This window comes from Symphalangus syndactylus, chromosome 16 (assembly GCF_028878055.3).
Source record: "Symphalangus syndactylus isolate Jambi chromosome 16, NHGRI_mSymSyn1-v2.1_pri, whole genome shotgun sequence".
NCBI classification, from domain to species: domain Eukaryota; kingdom Metazoa; phylum Chordata; class Mammalia; order Primates; family Hylobatidae; genus Symphalangus; species Symphalangus syndactylus.
The window spans coordinates 62,867,087-62,885,572 of NC_072438.2; the positions used below are offsets into that span (position 1 = coordinate 62,867,087).

Consider the following 18,486-nt stretch of genomic DNA (forward strand, 5'->3'; position numbering starts at 1 on the left):
GAAAGGATGTACATCGTTAATATATATATATTTTTTACAGTTTTTCCTCAGGCTAAGAGAGGTCAGTGTCTCCTTCCCCAACTTAGTGGCCCATTAGTAAACACTGGCTCTGGCAGCTTATTTTGCAGCCTGAAGGCTAGGGGGAGGAGTATCAATGGTGGGGATCAGGACTTCTTTGGTGGGTGAGGGTAAGAAGCTGGTGGCACCTACAGAAGGTCTATCTGCAGAAATAGTCCACTTTCAGGCCCTTACCTGGTATGATAGAAGGAGAGTATTCAGGGAGGGTATATATAAAACATATTTTAAGGCTGGGGGTAGTGTTATGGTGATTTTGATGATTTAATTTTTTGTGAATGTTACTAACTTCACAACACAAGGTAGAGTCATCTCTTTCCATTGGCTAGATAATCAGTTATCTGGAAGATTTTCAGTTATACCCCAAGTCTGTCTTTCCCCAGAATATTCCACCTACTTGAATGACTCAATGTCTCAAGTCCCAACTGTTAGTTTCTTCTTCAAGTTGAATGCTTAGAGTCCTGTTAAAGTAGAAAATACTTTTTAAGGTTGGGACAATATGAACACATCATCATTAATACCATGAACCAATTCTTTTTTTTTCTTAAAGAGGCAGATCTCATTATGTTGCCCAGGCTGGTCTCAAACTCCTGGCCTCAAGTGATCCTTCACCTCCCAAAGCACTGGGATTTACAGTCATGAGCCATGGTGTCCAGCCCCAATTTTTAACTACTGACTAGCCAGTCAGTTTTCTAGTAAGACTGTCATAACAAGTCTATCACAGTAGGCGTCAATGTTAGGAGGGGTGTCAAGGTTCAGGGCCAGAGTTGATTCCCTAGGGAAAACCTGGGTAGAAAAACAGTTGAGAGTGAGAGAGCTAGGGAAACTAGTCTTGAAATCACTGGTACCTAGGAAGAAGAGTCACCCATGGGAAAGATGATGATCAAAAGAAGATACAAAGAAACTTTGCTTGCAGCTGTTTCTATTCTGAAACAATTTGATGTACTCTTGGCTTTTAAAAACCAATTTACCTGTATGCTGTATTTTTCACTTTGTTTTTTTTTCTTAGACAATTTGTAGAGAAAAATATTTATGAAAATGGTTTAAAATAAGCTCTAAAATTTAAACACTTTACATTATTAACTTGAATAAAATTTAGGCCATACCAACATAGATCATGAAATAAAACAACATTTAATTGCATTACTTAATATATAACTAAAGTTTCATAATTTGGATTTTAAAATTGACTTAGAATATCAAAAATAGACACATTTAAATGTGTCAAGAGATCACTGGGAGGTATGGAAGCTGAAAGCATGTCTATACAAATAAGTGGTTACATTTTGAATGTGGATTTAGAATGGATCTAGAGGGGCAGTAACTTCTTAAAATTGATCTTCTAGCATACAATATTAGTGAAATACTCACACTAATGTACAATGCTAGCTACTTTTTAGAATTATAAGCCTCTAGAGAGTAGGAACCACGTGTAAATGTTTGTGTCCACATACAGAAGTGTGCTTAGTGAACTTATGGGGTGTTGGTTGCTCATTTGTAGGGCACACTTGCAGAGAGGATCCGTGCAGGCGGGGCCGGAGTTCCTGCATTTTACACCCCCACAGGGTATGGGACCCTGGTACAAGAAGGAGGATCGCCTATCAAATACAACAAAGATGGCAGTGTTGCCATTGCCAGTAAGCCAAGAGAGGTAAGAAACACTCTTAACCAGATTATACCAGGATTTCTCTTTCCACGTGGGATTTTGGGTGGATCATTGGACAAATAAGTGTAAAATCACCTCTGTGTGAGAAAAAGCACTCATTAATTTTCATAAATAGGCAAAATTTCTAGCTAAATCTAGGCATCCACTAGCATTTAAAATCACATAGAGAAACTAGAATAAAAAGAAGGAAAAAATGGTGTAATCCACATATGGTGTACTAGTTAAGGTTAGTTACTTGAACTGATTTTATGGTAGTCTTTAACAAATTGAGAAACAGTTATACTTGCTGATTATGCTTATATGGAAAATAAAGTAGTTGTGATATGCATGCTAGCAAACTCTTTATGCTCAGGCCCTTCCTAAAGTGACTGTAGGAAGACAAAAACAAGGAAATAATATGTTTGTCTGAAACCTTGAAAGGAACTGTTATGATAGAATAGAGAGTTCATATGATCACTATTTATTTTGTATCTTGGACACATTTGAGCTTTTGACGGAATAACCTACTTCTGTTTAAAGTGCTGAGTAGGATGGGGTACATTTATCATAGGTATATTATAGAAGAGTAGAACTTCAGATAAAGATATTTGAGCTGCTCAGATTGGAGAAAATTCCAAAAATTACACTGGCCAGTATTTCATTACGGTATTTTTTAGTATCTTTCCATTTTCCTTGTCTAGATGGCCAAAGAGAGTTAACACAGGTTGCAGAAATGCTGTACTCATCTCTGGGGAAGTGAACATAGTAAATCAGGGGATCTCTTATCACTTTTCTGCATATGGGGATGCTGGCTCTGCCCCTCCCTTTCCGAGGAACAATCAGAGGGAAGATTGGAGGTCACCGAATATATCCTTTGATGTTCAGTGTTGGTCTCCAGCTGTGTCTTCCATCTGGAGACATCTTTCTGTTGAGAGTGATCTATGTGGATTCAAAGCTTTTATTAATGTGTTTTTTATGTTTGATCTTTTTCCTTTACTGTCTAAATAAGTTTAAAAGGCTTCTTGACAAAGTAAAAGACAGGAGCCTAATTATTAAAATGAGCTGTAGTAGTATCTCATAAAGGTTCCCAGAAAACTTGCGATAAATACTTTGATAGCTTGCTAGAAGTTGAAGAATTAATTCACCTTGGGAAAATATGAGACTAAAATATTTCTTGGGTTCATTTCTGCCTGGAGTCAGGTGCCTCACACTCGTAGTTTTTTAATTTTGTCTGAATTCCCTAGGAATATGACAGACAATTTATTTCTTAATTCTTAGTACTTTTTTTTTTTACTTAAAGTAGGAAGAAGTGAGTTAATTTCTGAATTAGTGTTATTTATTGAGGTCCTACTCTTCGCTGAGCCCTGGTCTAAGCACTGTCGTAAAATGATCTAGATCAAGTCCTCCTACTAGTGGAGGAACTGACAGTGAATGAATAAATGCATAATGTCTATAGTGGAAGTACTGTGAAGACAAATCAAGTAGATTAAGGGCAAAGAGAATTAACTATCATTGGCCAGGCAGCTGATATTCCAGATTGGTGGCCACGGAGAGCTTTGGGGAGGTGATACTTGGTAAAGACCTGAATAAGGTAGGAGAACGAGGCAAGTGGACATAAGAGGGTTTGTGGTCTATTCAGAAGGACGAGTAAGTACAAGGTGCCGAGGCAGCTATAGGCTTGCCGTGTTTGGGGAACAGGAGGGTGTTGAGGCTGGAACAGCACATGAGGCAGAGAGTGATAGGGATGGAGATTGAAGAGAGGCAGGAGCCAAATTCATGCAAAGTTTGAATTTTACGGAACGTAGTGGGAGGTCTATGGAGGTTTGAATAAGCGTGAGAATGATGTAATTTGAGTTGTCTTTTGTAACTATCACTGTGGCTGCTGGGGTGGTGATTCTTTTTTTTTTTTTTTTTTTTTTTTTTTTTTTTGCTAGGAAGCCAAGAGCAGAAGCAGTGAGAGAGGGTTTAGGAGGCTGTTGTGTTAATTTAGGAGGGAATGGAAGGTGGCTAGACCAAGGTGGTAACGGTGGAGTTTGAGAGAAGTGGTTGAAATTGGTGTTATGTTCATGGTAGAGCCAACAGGATTTGCTGGTGGATAGGTAAGGGGTGTAAGAGGAGTCAAGCATACTGTGTAAGATGAGTGAAGCACAGGCCTGATCAAAGAGCTCTGTTTGGAACATGGTGCATTGGAGATGTTCATTAGACTCCAAGAGGAGGTGCTTAGTGGACTTCAGATCAGGGGAGAGTCTAGAGCCAGGGTAGAGACTTTGGAGGCATCAGCATTATAGTATTTAAATCTATATACTAGATGAGTGTCTAGGGGCTGAGTGCAGAGCACCTCGTTGACATTTTAGAAATTGGGAAGAGAAGGAGCAGCAAAGAGAAATGGGAAAGAGTGATTAGTAAGTAAAGAAGAAACCCAGGGGCATCTGGCAATTTGAAAGATAAGGGAAATTTTAAAAAGAGGGAATGATCAACTGAGTGTGAAGAGGTTGGTAATACAGGGCCTGGAATTGAATCATTGGATTTGGAAAAACAGAGGTCATTGACAACTTTAAGGATTATTCCTTTTTGGAATAGAGGGGATGAAAATCTCATTAGATTCAAGAAAGAACCAAAACGTGAGGAAGTGGTGACTATGAAATGTACAATTCTTTCAAGTGAGTATAATAGCTAGTTTGACAAAACCAACTCCTTCCCCATTTTTAAATTTCAGTAAAACTAACACTCAGCAACAGCTGGTGTGTAGACACATCAGAAAATTATGTAACTGGAAAATCAAAGAAGCCTGTTTATTGACTTTGCCTTGCATTTGCATATATTTACCCCAGTTTTCTAGATCTGTATGTAAAATGCTCCACTATCATTGTTGGTATTTACAGTGATTTTTGAAATATATAAGCCGTTCCAAAATAACTTTGTATATTGATATGTGGCTCAGAAATATCTTTCATATAATTTATCTTAGTTCCTATAGTAAGATCCTCATTCATCAGTTATTCCCTAAGTGCATTAATCTTTTTTTCTAGCAGGCAACTTGGTTAACGTCTTTAAAGCAGCTTTTATTTAAGAAAGGTTTTGTTTCAAACCATAGTTGAAATAAATGTACCAAAATTTTCTATAGCAGCTTTTTGTAAAACGCACTTAGTCTGTTTTTCCACTAGGGGGTGCAGTAGGGATGAGAATGGAGTTCTACATTCACATGGCTCCATTTTGTGCAGTGATGGAGTGTGGCAATGGATGTTTGTTTTAATTCCGGGAAATAAACCCTCAAGAGTAAAAGAACAGGATGGCAAGACAGTTTTGCTTTATGTTCTTCCCTCCAAAATTTGTAGTATAATTAAAGGGCAATAAACATAAATAAAAATCAATAGCATTCCCTAGACCAGTAATGTCAGAAGAGTAGATAGGAGCAAATATAACATTCACAGTAGCAAGAGAAACCACTAAGTACCTATAAATAAACCTAAGAAAAATATATAAAGCTTTTATGGAGAAAATAATAAAACTATTGAAGGAGGTCGAAGAAAACCTCAGTAAATGGAGACATATACTATGCTCATGGGTGGGAAGATAGGGCATGTTGGTTTTCTCCAAATTTACTGATTCCGTGAATCCCATTTAAAATCTCAACAGGTGATTACAGGTTAATGAGGATAGCTGAATGATAGATTTTTGTAACTCTTTTATGTAGAAAAACAATACATAGACCATTTTATGCAAACTGTTTTTTCAGGGGGGAGGGAAAGAAGGACTACTTTTCGTATTCAATATATAACCTGTACATACAAATAGTAAAATGAAAATAGTCTATCCCTCAGGCCATAGAACTTTCAATCCCTCAAATGCACAAGTTTTCTTTTGTCAGTGGACCTTTGCTTGTCTCTTTCCTTAGCTCCCCTTAGACCACTTCGACTAAGTCCTGCTTGCCTAACACTGCTTATCTTTGAAGTCTCTGGGATGCTTTTCCCTCTGAGAAATTTTCCCTCACTAGGCTTGTATCCTTATTATCTACCTCTATCAGAGTGTCTCTGTCACAATCAAGACCTGTGCAAATACCTGACGACGTCTTCTCCCTCTTCTGCAGGTGAGGGAGTTCAATGGTCAGCACTTTATTTTGGAAGAAGCAATTACAGGGGATTTTGCTTTGGTGAAAGCCTGGAAGGCGGACCGAGCAGGAAACGTGATTTTCAGGTATTGTGATAGTTTTAAAAACACTCGTGCATATCAGCAACTCTAAAAATGGACGTCAGAGTGAATTTGGAATTTAAAAATGTATTTTCGAAATGGCCCAAAATCATACACGCCCATGTGTATTGCACCTATATAGGTGTGTGCAGGGCTGCTGGTATGTCTACTTGTGGGAGTCTGTTTGGACTGGTTGATATCTATGTTGCACTGCTTGTTAAATATTTGAATCTATATGCCCTTTTCTATAGGCACGTGCAGTTGTTTTTCTCCTTATGTATTTTAGTTGCCAAGACCAGTTACATGCTTAGAAAATGTGACATCATACAATTTTATTTAATTGATATTATAATTTACATGTATTATCTTAAAATGTCAAAGTTAATTTGATACTCTGGAAAGATACTGCTAATAATCATTGGGGTCAGTCCTTCAGTCCTTTTGGTGTCTTCTAGGAAATGCTTACAAAGGTTCTATCTGGAAAATTGATTAACCTTTATAATACTGAATTTTCAATCCTCACTCTCAGCCACAGACTTTATAGATTTTAAAGTCTTTTGGTTATTCTAAGCATACTAAGTATTTATATCTTGGATTTATAGATTTATATAGTTGTTTTTTGAGGATTATGAAACCTTTGAGTGTACACTTAAGAGTTTTCCAAACTGTTTGATCTTGAAGACTTTACCTATCAGATTACAGAAATCATTGTTTTTGCTCATTTATCATTTGCTGCTTTCGATTAACAATTTTTAAATCTTTAGCAAATGCAGCTTTGGTGCAATCACAATTAAGTTCTCAGTGACACTCTCATATCACTTTTTATTTCTGAAGGACTTATGTGATATTAATGCTCTTTGATTTCTTTAATTTAGCCAGCTTTTTAAAGTACAACAAATTTTGGCAAGAACAGGAGACATTTTACATCATCTTTACCTTATTTGACACGTTTGTGTAATATTTACACATGCTTAGTTGCTTTTTTTAAAAGATTAACAAAATTGTATACTACCAAGCATAAAGGAATTATTGAAAATATTCCCACGTTTATTCTGCACTGCAGTGCCTGGCTCTGGTATTTAAAGGCTGCACAAAGGCTATTCTGGGCACTGACTTTATGCTGGTGGTTAATGAGTTCTGGTGTGAAATGAAAGCTTGCATCACCAATGGTCAAGTGACCTTAGGACTGACTTCATATTTAGTGGGACAGCTGGAACAGAAGGCTGTCTAGATTATTCAAGTGGGGGACTTGGGACTCCTTTGCCTCTGACCATTCTGCCCTTGGCGCTTTTGATGCCTGGATGTCTGGTGGGATCTAACCCAGCAACTTGTGAAAGTTCATGAGGGCTCCTTTCTCAAGGATGCTCCTTTTCCTGTACTCATTCTTCAATCTGAGCAAAAGAAATATTGGTGGCTTAAAAGAGCTAGTAAAACATAGCTGTGACTTACTTCCTTCTACCAAAGAAATTCTGCCGTCAACCTATATTCCCAGAGACAAAAAATATATTTTAATTTTTACCATTAGGGGAACTGTATTGAGGAGCATCAGAGTGCAAAACCATCAGCAAAATTGGCACCTGCTAGAAATTTTTACACCTCGGGGTCTGATGTGGGTGGTATACTTTCAAAAACTTCATCAGAAAATGATTCTCCAGAATGATCTTTATAGGTGACTCACAAATTATCAATGAATGTTTCATTTAGTTTCAGCAATAGGCTTCTCTTCAATAGAGAATGTAATTACTGTATCTTCTCATGTGAAGCATTTGCTACTTTTCCTTCCTTAATATTTTAATGAAAGCAAGTGGTTGAATGAAATATTTAACTAATAGGGACAAAGCATACTTGTTGAAAGATTAAGGGAAATTAACTTCAAATAAGATAGATTTATTAATATTCCTTTTTTTGTTGTAGCTATATGTTGAATGTGAAAAATAGTCCTCTTTCCCTCAATCCTGTTCAAAACAAAACTATATACATTGAATAAAGTAGTTATGATTTTTTAAAATTTATGAGATATTTGTAAAACTTTATTAATGGAAAATATGATACACTCTTTTTGGAAAGATTCTTAGATTCTTAGTGCATAGAAATTCTAATCTATAAAACCTTAAAGGTGACAGAGATGCTTATTTTTGGTCTTCCCCCCACCCCCACTTTCTTATCTCCTCCACCCCTGTAGGAAAAGTGCAAGGAATTTCAACTTGCCAATGTGCAAAGCTGCAGAAACCACGGTGGTAGAGGTAAGAGGTTATTTTTGAATTCTTGGTGTTAATTATTTAACTTGATGTTAAGTATTAATTCAAGAAAAAGTACCACAGTTCATTTGTTTTCTGGATAACAATGACAGCTTTTTTTTTTGTTTTGGAAATGGATCCATTCTATCTAAATATATAATAGTTAAAATTTTGCTGTAACTTCAGCTTTCTGGTTAGATAGGGTCTCACTAGAATGCTCTCTTTGGGAATCAAGCAGTGGGACCAGCTTATAAAAGTCTTTTGATCCTTAAATGAAATAGGTCTCCTTGAATGAAATTCCAAGATGAATTTGTGTATGTGGAATCCCTGGAAAATAGTAAATGTGTCAGAAGAAGTTCATGATCTTACTGAGATAGATTTTGTGATTTCTTTAAGGGAAGAGCTTTGCACATATAACTACTTTGATGTGGTTCAATTCAGAGCAAATTCAGGCACTGACTGTCCTTTGGGTATCTCAGTGTTTGGAAGGGGCTTGAATAATTCTGCAGCCTTCCCAGGCTTAAGGACCCAGGGCAGAAACAGGGGCTTTTACCAAAACCGTGCCATTTTGGTTTTAACATATTGAACCTCAAAGAAGACTTCAAATGGTTCTCAACTTGAGGCTTTGAGGATCAACTTGGAACCAAATTTTCATGGGAGTTTGAGGTAGTTTTTCCTTGGGAGGGCTTTATAGGACCCCTGTTGGGATCTGGAATTGAAAATACATAGGTTCCTGATTGATTTTTCTCATGATGGCAGGTGTTGTATGTGGTATCTTTTGATTCATTTTTACAAGGCCAAGATAATGTTTCATGAAGTCAGTACAGTGTATTTTGAAACAATCAAATGTTAGAGTTTTGTTCCTTTCTTGGAAAATGAAGTGTGCTATTTTTAAATTGCTGAGGTATATGTTACTTTCAACCGAGGCGTGGTGGTTTCTTTTGCAATGGCTTTACATTTTCTGCATTTAAAATGGATAATGTGGCTTACACTTTCTGTGTAACCTGTCTTTAATTTATTCATCCATCTTAATGACCTGTCCGTGGCACACAACTATAGCATTACTGAAAAAAGGCCTACAGCATAGCTTAAAATAATCAATAGTTTTACACCTGTTGACTTCCTGTATTTCTGTAAAACTGTCAGAAACCAGTATTTCTTTCTAGAGTACAGAGGGGCGTTATGCATTATCCTGGGTGAAGTTCTCTTTGAAATTTTTTCTGTTATAATCTGGTTCTTTTCAGTTCATCTCATTTCTTACAAAAGCAGAAAATAACCTTGTGTTGAAGAATCATTGTAGGTATTAGGAAAGAGAGGCTCTCTTTTGGCCTAAGGAGAGAAAATCCTTTAACTGATCCAGCAAATGTAATAAAGGCTGCCCTTCTGTGTCCCGGAACAGACATCTCTGATGGATCATAGAATGCTTTTCTGGTAGGCCGAGACACACATTAGGGTCTCTTTCAACACAGTGGTGATGTGTGCAACCACTCCTAATTCACTACACTCTCTAGTATGGTAGCCACTAGCCACATGTGACTTATAAAATTAAAATTAAAATTATGGCACAGTGGCTCAGGCCTGTTATCCCAGCACTTTGGAAGGCTGAGGCAGGTGGATCGCTTGAGCCTAGATGTTCAAGGGCAACATGGTGAAACCCCGTGTCTACAAAAAATTACAAAAAATTAGCCAGACGTGGTGGCATGTGCCTAAGTCCCACCTACCCAGGAGCTGAGGTCTGAGGATTGCCTGAGTCCAGGAGGTCAAGGCTGCAGTGAGCTGTGACTGTGTCACTGTGCTCCAGCCTGGGCCACAGAGTGAGACCCTGTCTCAAAAAAAAAAAAATTGACTGAGAAATTGAATTTACGTTTATACTAGTCCCATGTCAAGCAAAGCTACATGTGGCTAGTGATTACTGTATTGATCAGCACAAGTAAACATTATCATTGCAGGAAGTTTTACTGGACAAAGCTGGATTAGAAGGATCAAGAATAATCTGTTACACTAGTTCAGGAACATAAGCAAAACAGCTCTTTGGACTATAGGATTATTGTAAGCCTACCCCTGACACCTGTTCATAGTAGGAACATATAGTATACATAGCAGAAACCTGACCATAGATTGAATTGTAAGAACTGTGCTCTCAAAAGTGGAAAATAATTTGGAATTGGGGTTAGTGCCTAGATTGGGCATTTTCTGATATGAAACTCTGTTTTGGCTTTGTGACTTGTATTTTGAGTCCAGTGAGTACCCTGGACCTCCAGCCCCCTGTTCTGTGCTATGCCCTATGCACTCCGTTACCTGTGCTGGGCTCCAGGTTTCTATGACTTTTCAAGCCCTATCTTGCTTTCTTTTATGGGGGTCATAGTGGGATGGATGATTATGAGCTGGTCTCTGAAGTGCAACATTTAAGAGGAATCTTCAGAGATCATTAAGTTAACTGCATATTCTTCTGCGTACAAAATGCTAATAATGTTAGCTACTATTCAAGCATTTGTGATGTATCAATCAGTACCGTATTCCTTATGTGCATTATTTTAAATTCTCACAATAGTCTTATGAGATAGGAATAATAATTATCTTTATTTTAGAGATAATGACTTTAAGGCATAGAGAGGTTAAGTTATATATGCAATGTCACACAGCTTAGGTGGAACCAGGATAGACCCACAGAGAAACTGATTCCAGGCTGTCTACTCTTTTCCATTATGTTATGAAGTGCTTCCATATTATCTATCAATGGATGCTTTAAACTCTTGGAAGATATTGAATCTCCAGAAGTAGTCCATTTCATTGCTAACTATTAGATACAAGCAAATAAGGAGTTCCTTTTTTTTTTTTTTTTTTGCCCAGCTTATTTTTCTATCCCAGACCTTCCTTGACAATTATTTCAATTGCAGTCTTTTTTTTTTCTTCTAGTACCATCTACCTTAGAGATGTCTTTGAGAAAGGCATCATCCTTTGTTCAGTGGCCCCGTGCATTCATTCGGTCTTTCTCTTGGACTCTCTTCATTCGATTGTCTAGCCTCTTTGACCTTTAAGCTTTTTACATATTTCTCTAAATGTGGTGACTGAATGTCTGTTCTAGTACTATAGTATCTTAAGCAGTGGGAGGCATAACAGTGTGACTACACCCTATATAACATAGTCAACGGCGTCTTTTTTTTTTTCTTAAATGAAGAACTTTTAGCTCATCTCCTTTCTTTTGAATTGTATAATCTGGATTAGAGCTTGTCTCTTAAAGCTCTGTGCCAGCATCTTCCCACTCCACAATGCTGCATCTTCTCAACCTTTCTTCTCCCTGGTGATTTGAGTTTTGACTTGAGTTTTAAGGAGGATAGAACTATAAATATTTAAAGTACTAATGATGATTCCCTTAGACATCTTAAATTTGTTTTGGATTTAGAAGCAGAGTGGCAAGGGAACATACCTCTTGCTTTTTTGTTTATAATTTTTAAATTATATAATTTACAGCAAATGTTTTACATCAAGAAGTAAATGAGTATGTTTATTGTGAATTTAAAAGAAAATCAAATTGTCCTTGATGTTACTTATTTCTAGACTCTGCAGAAGGGAAACATTAGTCCTTTTTGGCAAAGTTTTGGTTTCAGATGTGTTCTAGACCAAGGGCCCCCAACCCTCAGGCCATGGACCTGTACTGGCCCATGGTCTGTTAGGAACTGGGCCTTACAGTGGGAGATGAGTGGTGGGTTAGTGAGCGTTACTGCCTGAGCTCTGCCTCCTGTTAGATCAGCCCTGGCATTAGATTCTCATAGGAGTGGGAACCCTATTATGAACTGTGCATGTGAGGGATCTAGGTTGCTCGCTCCTTATGAGAATCTAACTAACACATGATGATCTGAGGTGGAACAATTTCATCCCAAAACCACGTCCCCGCCAAACCCCTGTCTGTGGAAAAAGTGTCTTCCACAAAACTGATCCCTAGTACCAGCCAAAAAAGTTGGGGACCACTTTTCTAGATAAACTTATGAGTTGTGTAAAACCATAGAGGTGATCACTTATGTCTGTTTTTAACAAAACCAATATGAACATTACATTCATATTTCTTAAAATGTGCAACCATTTGCCTGCTTCCCCACAAAGTTGTGACACAGTTGATGCTGGCTGTATCTTCCTACCCCTCTTATGGACCTAGGTAGCTACTTGGGAAAACTAGTGCACATGGGCGCATATTGCCACACATGCCAGAGAGATGTTTCTCTTTTCAGTCCAGACAGTGTTGTTTCTGGACCTCCCTCTCTTCGAGTGAGGGTGAAGTCTTCCCTGATAAACTTTACAAGTTCAAGTGCAAAACCAGTCAGGGAATGACTCTTGGATGTTGCCTTCCATGTGTATGACAAGGAGTAGCAAGGACTCTTGCGTCTTCCAAAGGGAACTAATTTGGCTGTTTCTCAGGAGGAATCCTGTTATTGTGTTAAGCTCTCAACTCCCTATGAGCCCCTCTGCTAGTCTTCTGTGTGCATAACCTACCATCTAAGTTTCTCTGGAAATGGCCTATTTCTATTTTTTTTTGAAGGAGCCTATAATAGAAAACCTATGGGGAGGGATGAGAGTGCTTCACTCAGGAGACTGTTGATGCTTTGTCTCCTGCAAGCAGCCTGGCATACACGTGCTGTCAGAAAAGGTCGTCTGACTCAGCCACTGAAGCTGCTGAGGCTGCCTGTGACTGAAATAACCTCGCTGCTGTGGATTTCTTTGTGCTGTCAGGCTTGTGCCATGGCTAGTTTACGAGACAGCAAAGGTTTACCCAAGGCCCTTTCAACTATTTTAGTTAACTGCGGCTTTCAGTCAAAACAAGTATATTTATCATGACATAAATATAATTACTTTTATTGTATTTATATTGTGGTATAAAGAATTGTAAAAGAACTGTAAAAGAATTGCTTAGATGATATGATATTTGGTGCACACAAATATTTACTGTAGCCTGTGTGGTTTATGAAGCATAATATAAATTGAATATCGGTAAACCCATCTAATATAAGAATTAGAGGTTAATGGACATATAGAAAATTATTTTCAAAAGTGATATCCTAAGACTTATATTTATAAGAGCCAGGCTTCAGGGAGCTGTATCTTCTGTGTTCTGTACCAGTGCCTGGCACATGCCATTGTTTTAAAATTTTTAAATTTTTGTGGGTACATAGTAGGTGTATCTATTTATGATTATTGGGCTGTTCAGATTTTTAATTTCTTTCTGGTTCAATCTTGATAGGTTATATATGTCTAGGAATTTGTTCATTTCTTCTAGATTTTCCAATTTATTGGCATATAGTTGCTCCTAGTAGCCACTAATGATTCTTTGAATTTCTTACGAGTTGTAATGTTCCCTTTTTCATCTCTGATTTTATTTGGGTCTTCACCCCTACCCCCACCCCCACCGTTGTTAGTCTGGCTAAAGGTTTGTCAAGTTTGTTTATCTTCTCAAAATACGAACTTTTTGTTTCATTGTTCTTTTGTATTTTCTTCATTTCAAATTTATTTCTGCTCTGATCTATATCTCTTTTACTAGTTTTGGGTTTGGTTTGCTCTTTTTTTTTTTTTTTTTGAGACAGAATCTTGCTCTTTTGCCCAGGCCAGAGTGCAGTGGTGCTATCTTGGCTCACTGCAAGCTCCGCCTCCTGGGTTCACGCCATTTTTCTGCCTCAGCCTCCCGAGTAGCTGGGACTACAGGTGCCTGCCACCGTGCCCGGCTAATTTTTTGTATTTTTTTTAGTAGAGATGGGGTTTCACCGTGTTAGCCAGGATGGTCTCGATCTCCTGACCTCGTGATCTGCCTGCCTCGGCCTCCCAAAGTGCTGGGATTACAGGCGTGAGCCACTGCGCCTGGCCTGGTTTGCTCTTTTCTAGTTCTTTAAGTTACATCATTAGGTTATTTTTTTTTTCTTTTTTGATGTAGGCACTTATAGCTGTAAATTTTCCTCTTAGTAATTTTTATCTGATGAAATGTTCTGTAGATCTCTATTAGGTTCATTCTGTAGTGCAGATTAAGTCCTATGTCTCTGACTTTTCTTCCTGAGAAATCTGTTCAGTGCTGAAAATGGGGTATGGAAGTCTCCAGCTGTTGTATTTTAATCTGTCTCTCTTTAGCTCTAGTAATATTTGCTCTATGTATCTGGCTGCCCCAGTGTTGGGTGCGTATATATTTATAATCATTGTATCCTCTTGCTGAATTGACTCCTTTATCATTATATGATAAGCTTCTTTGTCTCTTCTTACAGTTTTTCTCTTGAAGTCTATTTTGTCTGATGTAAGTATAGCTACTCCTGTTCTGTTTTGTTTTGTTTTGTGGGTTTCCATTGGCATGGGATATATTTTTCCATCCCTTTATTTTTGGTCTCTGTGTAGCTTTATAGGTGAACCATGTCTCTTGTAGACAACAGACCACTGGGTCTTATTTTTTTCATCCATTCAGCTACTGTGTCTTATTGGAGAGTTTAGTCCATTTACAGTCAATGTTACTATTGATAAGTAGGGACTTATTCTTGCCATTTTGTTTTTTGTTTTCTGGTTGTTTTGTGGTCTTCTTTCTTCTTTCCTTCCTTCCTTCCTTCCTTCCTTCCTTCCTTCCTTCTAGTGAAGGTGATTTTTCTCTGGGGTGCTTTGATTTCTTGCTTTTTATTTTTTATGTTGTATTTGATGTTAGCAAGAGGCTTGAAAAGACTGTCTTATAACTCATTATTTTAAACTGATGAAAACTTAACACTAATTGCATAAACAAATAAGCAAAAAGAAAAATTATACAAACTCTATGCTTTTTTTTTTTTTTTTTTTTTGAGATGGAATTTTGCTGTTGTTGCTCAGGCTGGAGTACAGTGGCATGATCTCGGCTCACTGCAACCTCCGCCTCCCAGGTTCAAGTGATTTTCCTGCCTCAGCCTCCTGAGTAGCTGGGATTAAAGGTGCGCACCACCACGCCCAGCTAATTTTTTGTATTTTTAGTAGAGACAGAGTTTCATCATGTTGGCCAAGCTGGTCTCGAACTCCTGACCTCAGGTGATCTAACCACCTCGGCCTCCCGAAGTGCAGGGATTACAGGCATGAGCCACTGCGTCCAGCCAAAACTCTATACTTTTACTTCATCCCTATGCTTTTTAACTTTTTGTTTCTCTTAATTTCTTATTGTGCTATGTCTTAAAGTTATTGTGGTTATTCTAATTGGTTCTTTATTTAGTCTTTATGCTTAAGAGTGTTTACACACCACAGTTGCAATGTTATATTAATAATATCCTGTGTTTCTATGTGTGCTTATTATTACCAGTGAGTTTTGTATCTTCAGGTGATTTCTTGTTTGCTCATTAACATCCTTTTTTTTTTTTTTTTCAGATCAAAGAACTCCCTCTATCACTTCTTGTAGGACAGGTCTGGTGTTGATGAAATCCCTCTGATTTTGGTTGTCTTGGAAGTTCTTTATTTTTCCTCCATGCTTGAAAGACATTTTGCCATATATACTATTCTAGGGCAAAAGTTTCTTTCCTTCAGTCCTTTAAATATGTCATGCTACTCTCTCCTGGCTTGTAATGTTTCCACTGAAAAGTCTGTTGCCAGACATATTGGAGCTCTGTTGTCTGTTGTTTCTTTTCTCTTTTTCTCTTACTGCTTTTGGAATTCTTTTATCATTGATTTTTTGGGAATTTGATTAACTCCCAAAAGGTAGCTTTGGAGGTAGTCTTCCTTGGGTTAAATTTGCTTGGTGTTCTATAACCTTCTTGTACTTGAATGTTTATCTTTCTCTAGGTTTGGGACATTTTCTTATCCCTTTGAATAAACTTTCTACTCCTATCTCTTTCTCTACCTCTTTTTTAAGGCCAGTAACTCTTAGTATTGGCCCTTTCGAGGCTATTTTCTAGATATTGTAGGTGTGCTTCATTGTTCTTTATTTTTCTTTTGTCTCCTCTGACGGTATTTTCAATAAGCCTAACTTCAAGCTTAGTGATTTTCTTCTGCTTGATCAGTTCTGCTGTTTAAGAGACTGATGCATTCAGTAGTATGTCAGTTGCATTTTTCAAATGTAGAATTTCTGCTTGATTCTTTTAAATTATTTCATTCTGTTAAATTTATCTGATAGAATTCTGAATTCCTTCTTTGTTATCTTGGATTTCTTTGTGTTTCCTCAAAACAGCTGTTTTGAATTCTGTCTGAAAGGTCACATATCTCTGTTTCCCCAGGATTGGTCCCTGGTGCCTTATTTTGTTTAGTGAGGTCATGATTCCCTAGATTGTCTCAAGGCCTGTAGATGTTTGTTGATGTCTGGGCATTAAAGGGTTAGGTATTTATTGTAGTCTTTGTTGTCTTGTCTTGTTAGTGCCTTTCCTTGGGAACGCTTTCTAAGTATTCAAAGGGACTTGGGCTCCAAACATAATTGCTGTGGTTTTTGTAAACTTGTAGGAGGTATTGTCTTGATGGTCTTAGGTAATATCCAGAAGAATTTTCTGGGTTACCGGGTAGAGACTGCTGTTCTTTTCCCTTACTTTCTTTCAAACAAGTGGAATCTCTCTCTCTCTGCTGAATTGCCTGGAACTGGGTGTGTGGTGATACAAACACACCCCTATGGCCACCACCACTGGGATTGTGGTGGGTCAGGCCTAAAGCCAGCACAACACTGGGTTTTGCCCAAGGCCTGCTGTAACTACTACCTGACTACCACCTATTTTAACTCAAGGCCCTAGGGCTCTACAATAAACAGGTGGCGAAACCAGCCAGGTCTGCGTTCTTACCTTCAGTGCTGTGAGTTCCCCAAATGCTGTTTGATTTTTGGTTCTTGTGATGGTGCTTTTCTGTGTACAGATAGTTGTTAAAATTTGGTGCTCCTGAGGTGTGGACAAATGGCTTCATTTCCACCATCTTGCTCCACCACCTCTCCATCTCTTTTTAGGAGATTAATCAGAGGAAAAGATCGGGGTATGTCTGCCATCCTGCCAAGCAGACATATAGTGTTTCTGGTTGGCGAGTGAGGAAAGGTAAAGATTGCAGTGTAACTGATAATACAAATTTTCATTTTAAATGTCTATTTTGGAGGATAATGAACATATATAGTAGTAAGCAGAGGAGTATAATGTACCTTCCTGAGCCCAACACCTTAGCTCCAATGACTATCAACCCATGGTCACTCCTGCCCCATTCACATTCCCATCTCTTTGCCTTCTCCCTCCTCTAATTGATTTGAAGCAAGTACCAGATATTACAGTACAAAGATAGTTTAAGGAAAGTTCACTGATACTCAAATTCTAGTGTACTAGGTATTTTTATAGGTTCTGGAAATAACAGCAGTGAACAAAACAAAACTCACTGCCCTCATGGAGTTTACATTCTGATGGTCTATCTTGATAATAGGATGAATAATAAGTAAAATATGTAGTGTATTTGATATTGCTGTGTTAAGGAAGGAAAAACAAAGCATGAAAAGGGACCTGAAATGCCAGGGAAAGAAACTGAAACTTAGGGTGGTACAGTGAAAGGCCTCGGTGAAATGACTTCTGAGTAAAGACCTCAAGAAAGAGAGGAAGCTAGATTTGCAGCTAACTGATGGTGGAGCCTTTTAGGGCCAAATGAGTAGTTCTTGCAGTGGCCTGAAGCAAGAGCATCCCTGGTGGTTTGGAGAACAGGGATGACAAACTTTTTTCATTGCATGGTCGTAGGGTGTGGAGTCTTATGAGAATTAACTTTCTTGAGAGTAATGGCAATATGTTTTTCAAAGACTGTGACTTTTGACATTGGAGCCTCCTGGTATTTGTGACTCTGGCCCTGTTTGAAGAGCTTTGTGTTAATAATTCCTCATACATTATCTTAGAAGTGATCAAGCTGGTTGTTTTACTTCACAATAGAAGGTGGGAACGCAGTGGATTTTAACCAGGTGACTTAAGCACTGAAGTGGATCCTATGAACATTTAATTTTCATTATTAAGCAGGCCAATTAATGTGTCAGTGTTTTAGAGATTTGGGCCATCATGCTTCCTGCTTTAGAGAAATGAAAATGCCTAAAGAGTAAGCATAATTCCTTCCCTCTTAAATTTTTCTTATTCTTTAGACTGCTAATGCCTAATGATACAGTTTTAAAAGCAGTGGAACTCATAATTTTTCAAGAGGCAATAAAAAGAATCTTGGGATAGGAAGAAAAATGAAGCTTCTGTCCACGTAAGACAAAGACTTCTCACTATGTTGAAAAACTTCATTAGATCCCATTTCAAGAACACACACATCCATACACAGGCTCATTCCTGTGTGAAATTCATTCACACACAAACATCTCTGACATATGGAGGCATATTTATGAGAACTTGGCTGAAATGTCAAATTTGGCATTCACTGTGTGAACTTACTATG

General features: G+C 37.9%; 1 protein-coding gene across 7 annotated transcripts in view; it reads left to right on the forward strand.

Moving 5' to 3' along the window:
- Window positions 1-18,486, forward strand: part of OXCT1 (3-oxoacid CoA-transferase 1) — a 154,580-nt gene that overhangs the window by 32,499 nt on the left and 103,595 nt on the right. For 5 of the 7 annotated variants that reach the window (XM_063619531.1, XM_055246754.2, XM_055246757.2 and 2 more), the window contains exons 5-7: window positions 1,577-1,726; window positions 5,808-5,914; window positions 8,091-8,151. In XM_063619531.1, the coding sequence (XP_063475601.1) occupies window positions 1,577-1,726; window positions 5,808-5,914; window positions 8,091-8,151 (318 nt within the window). Of the gene's footprint in view, window positions 1-40; window positions 62-1,576; window positions 1,727-5,807; window positions 5,915-8,090; window positions 8,152-18,486 lie in introns of all 7 variants that reach the window. The other 2 variants (XM_055246755.2, XM_055246758.2) reach the window with 2 other exon arrangements.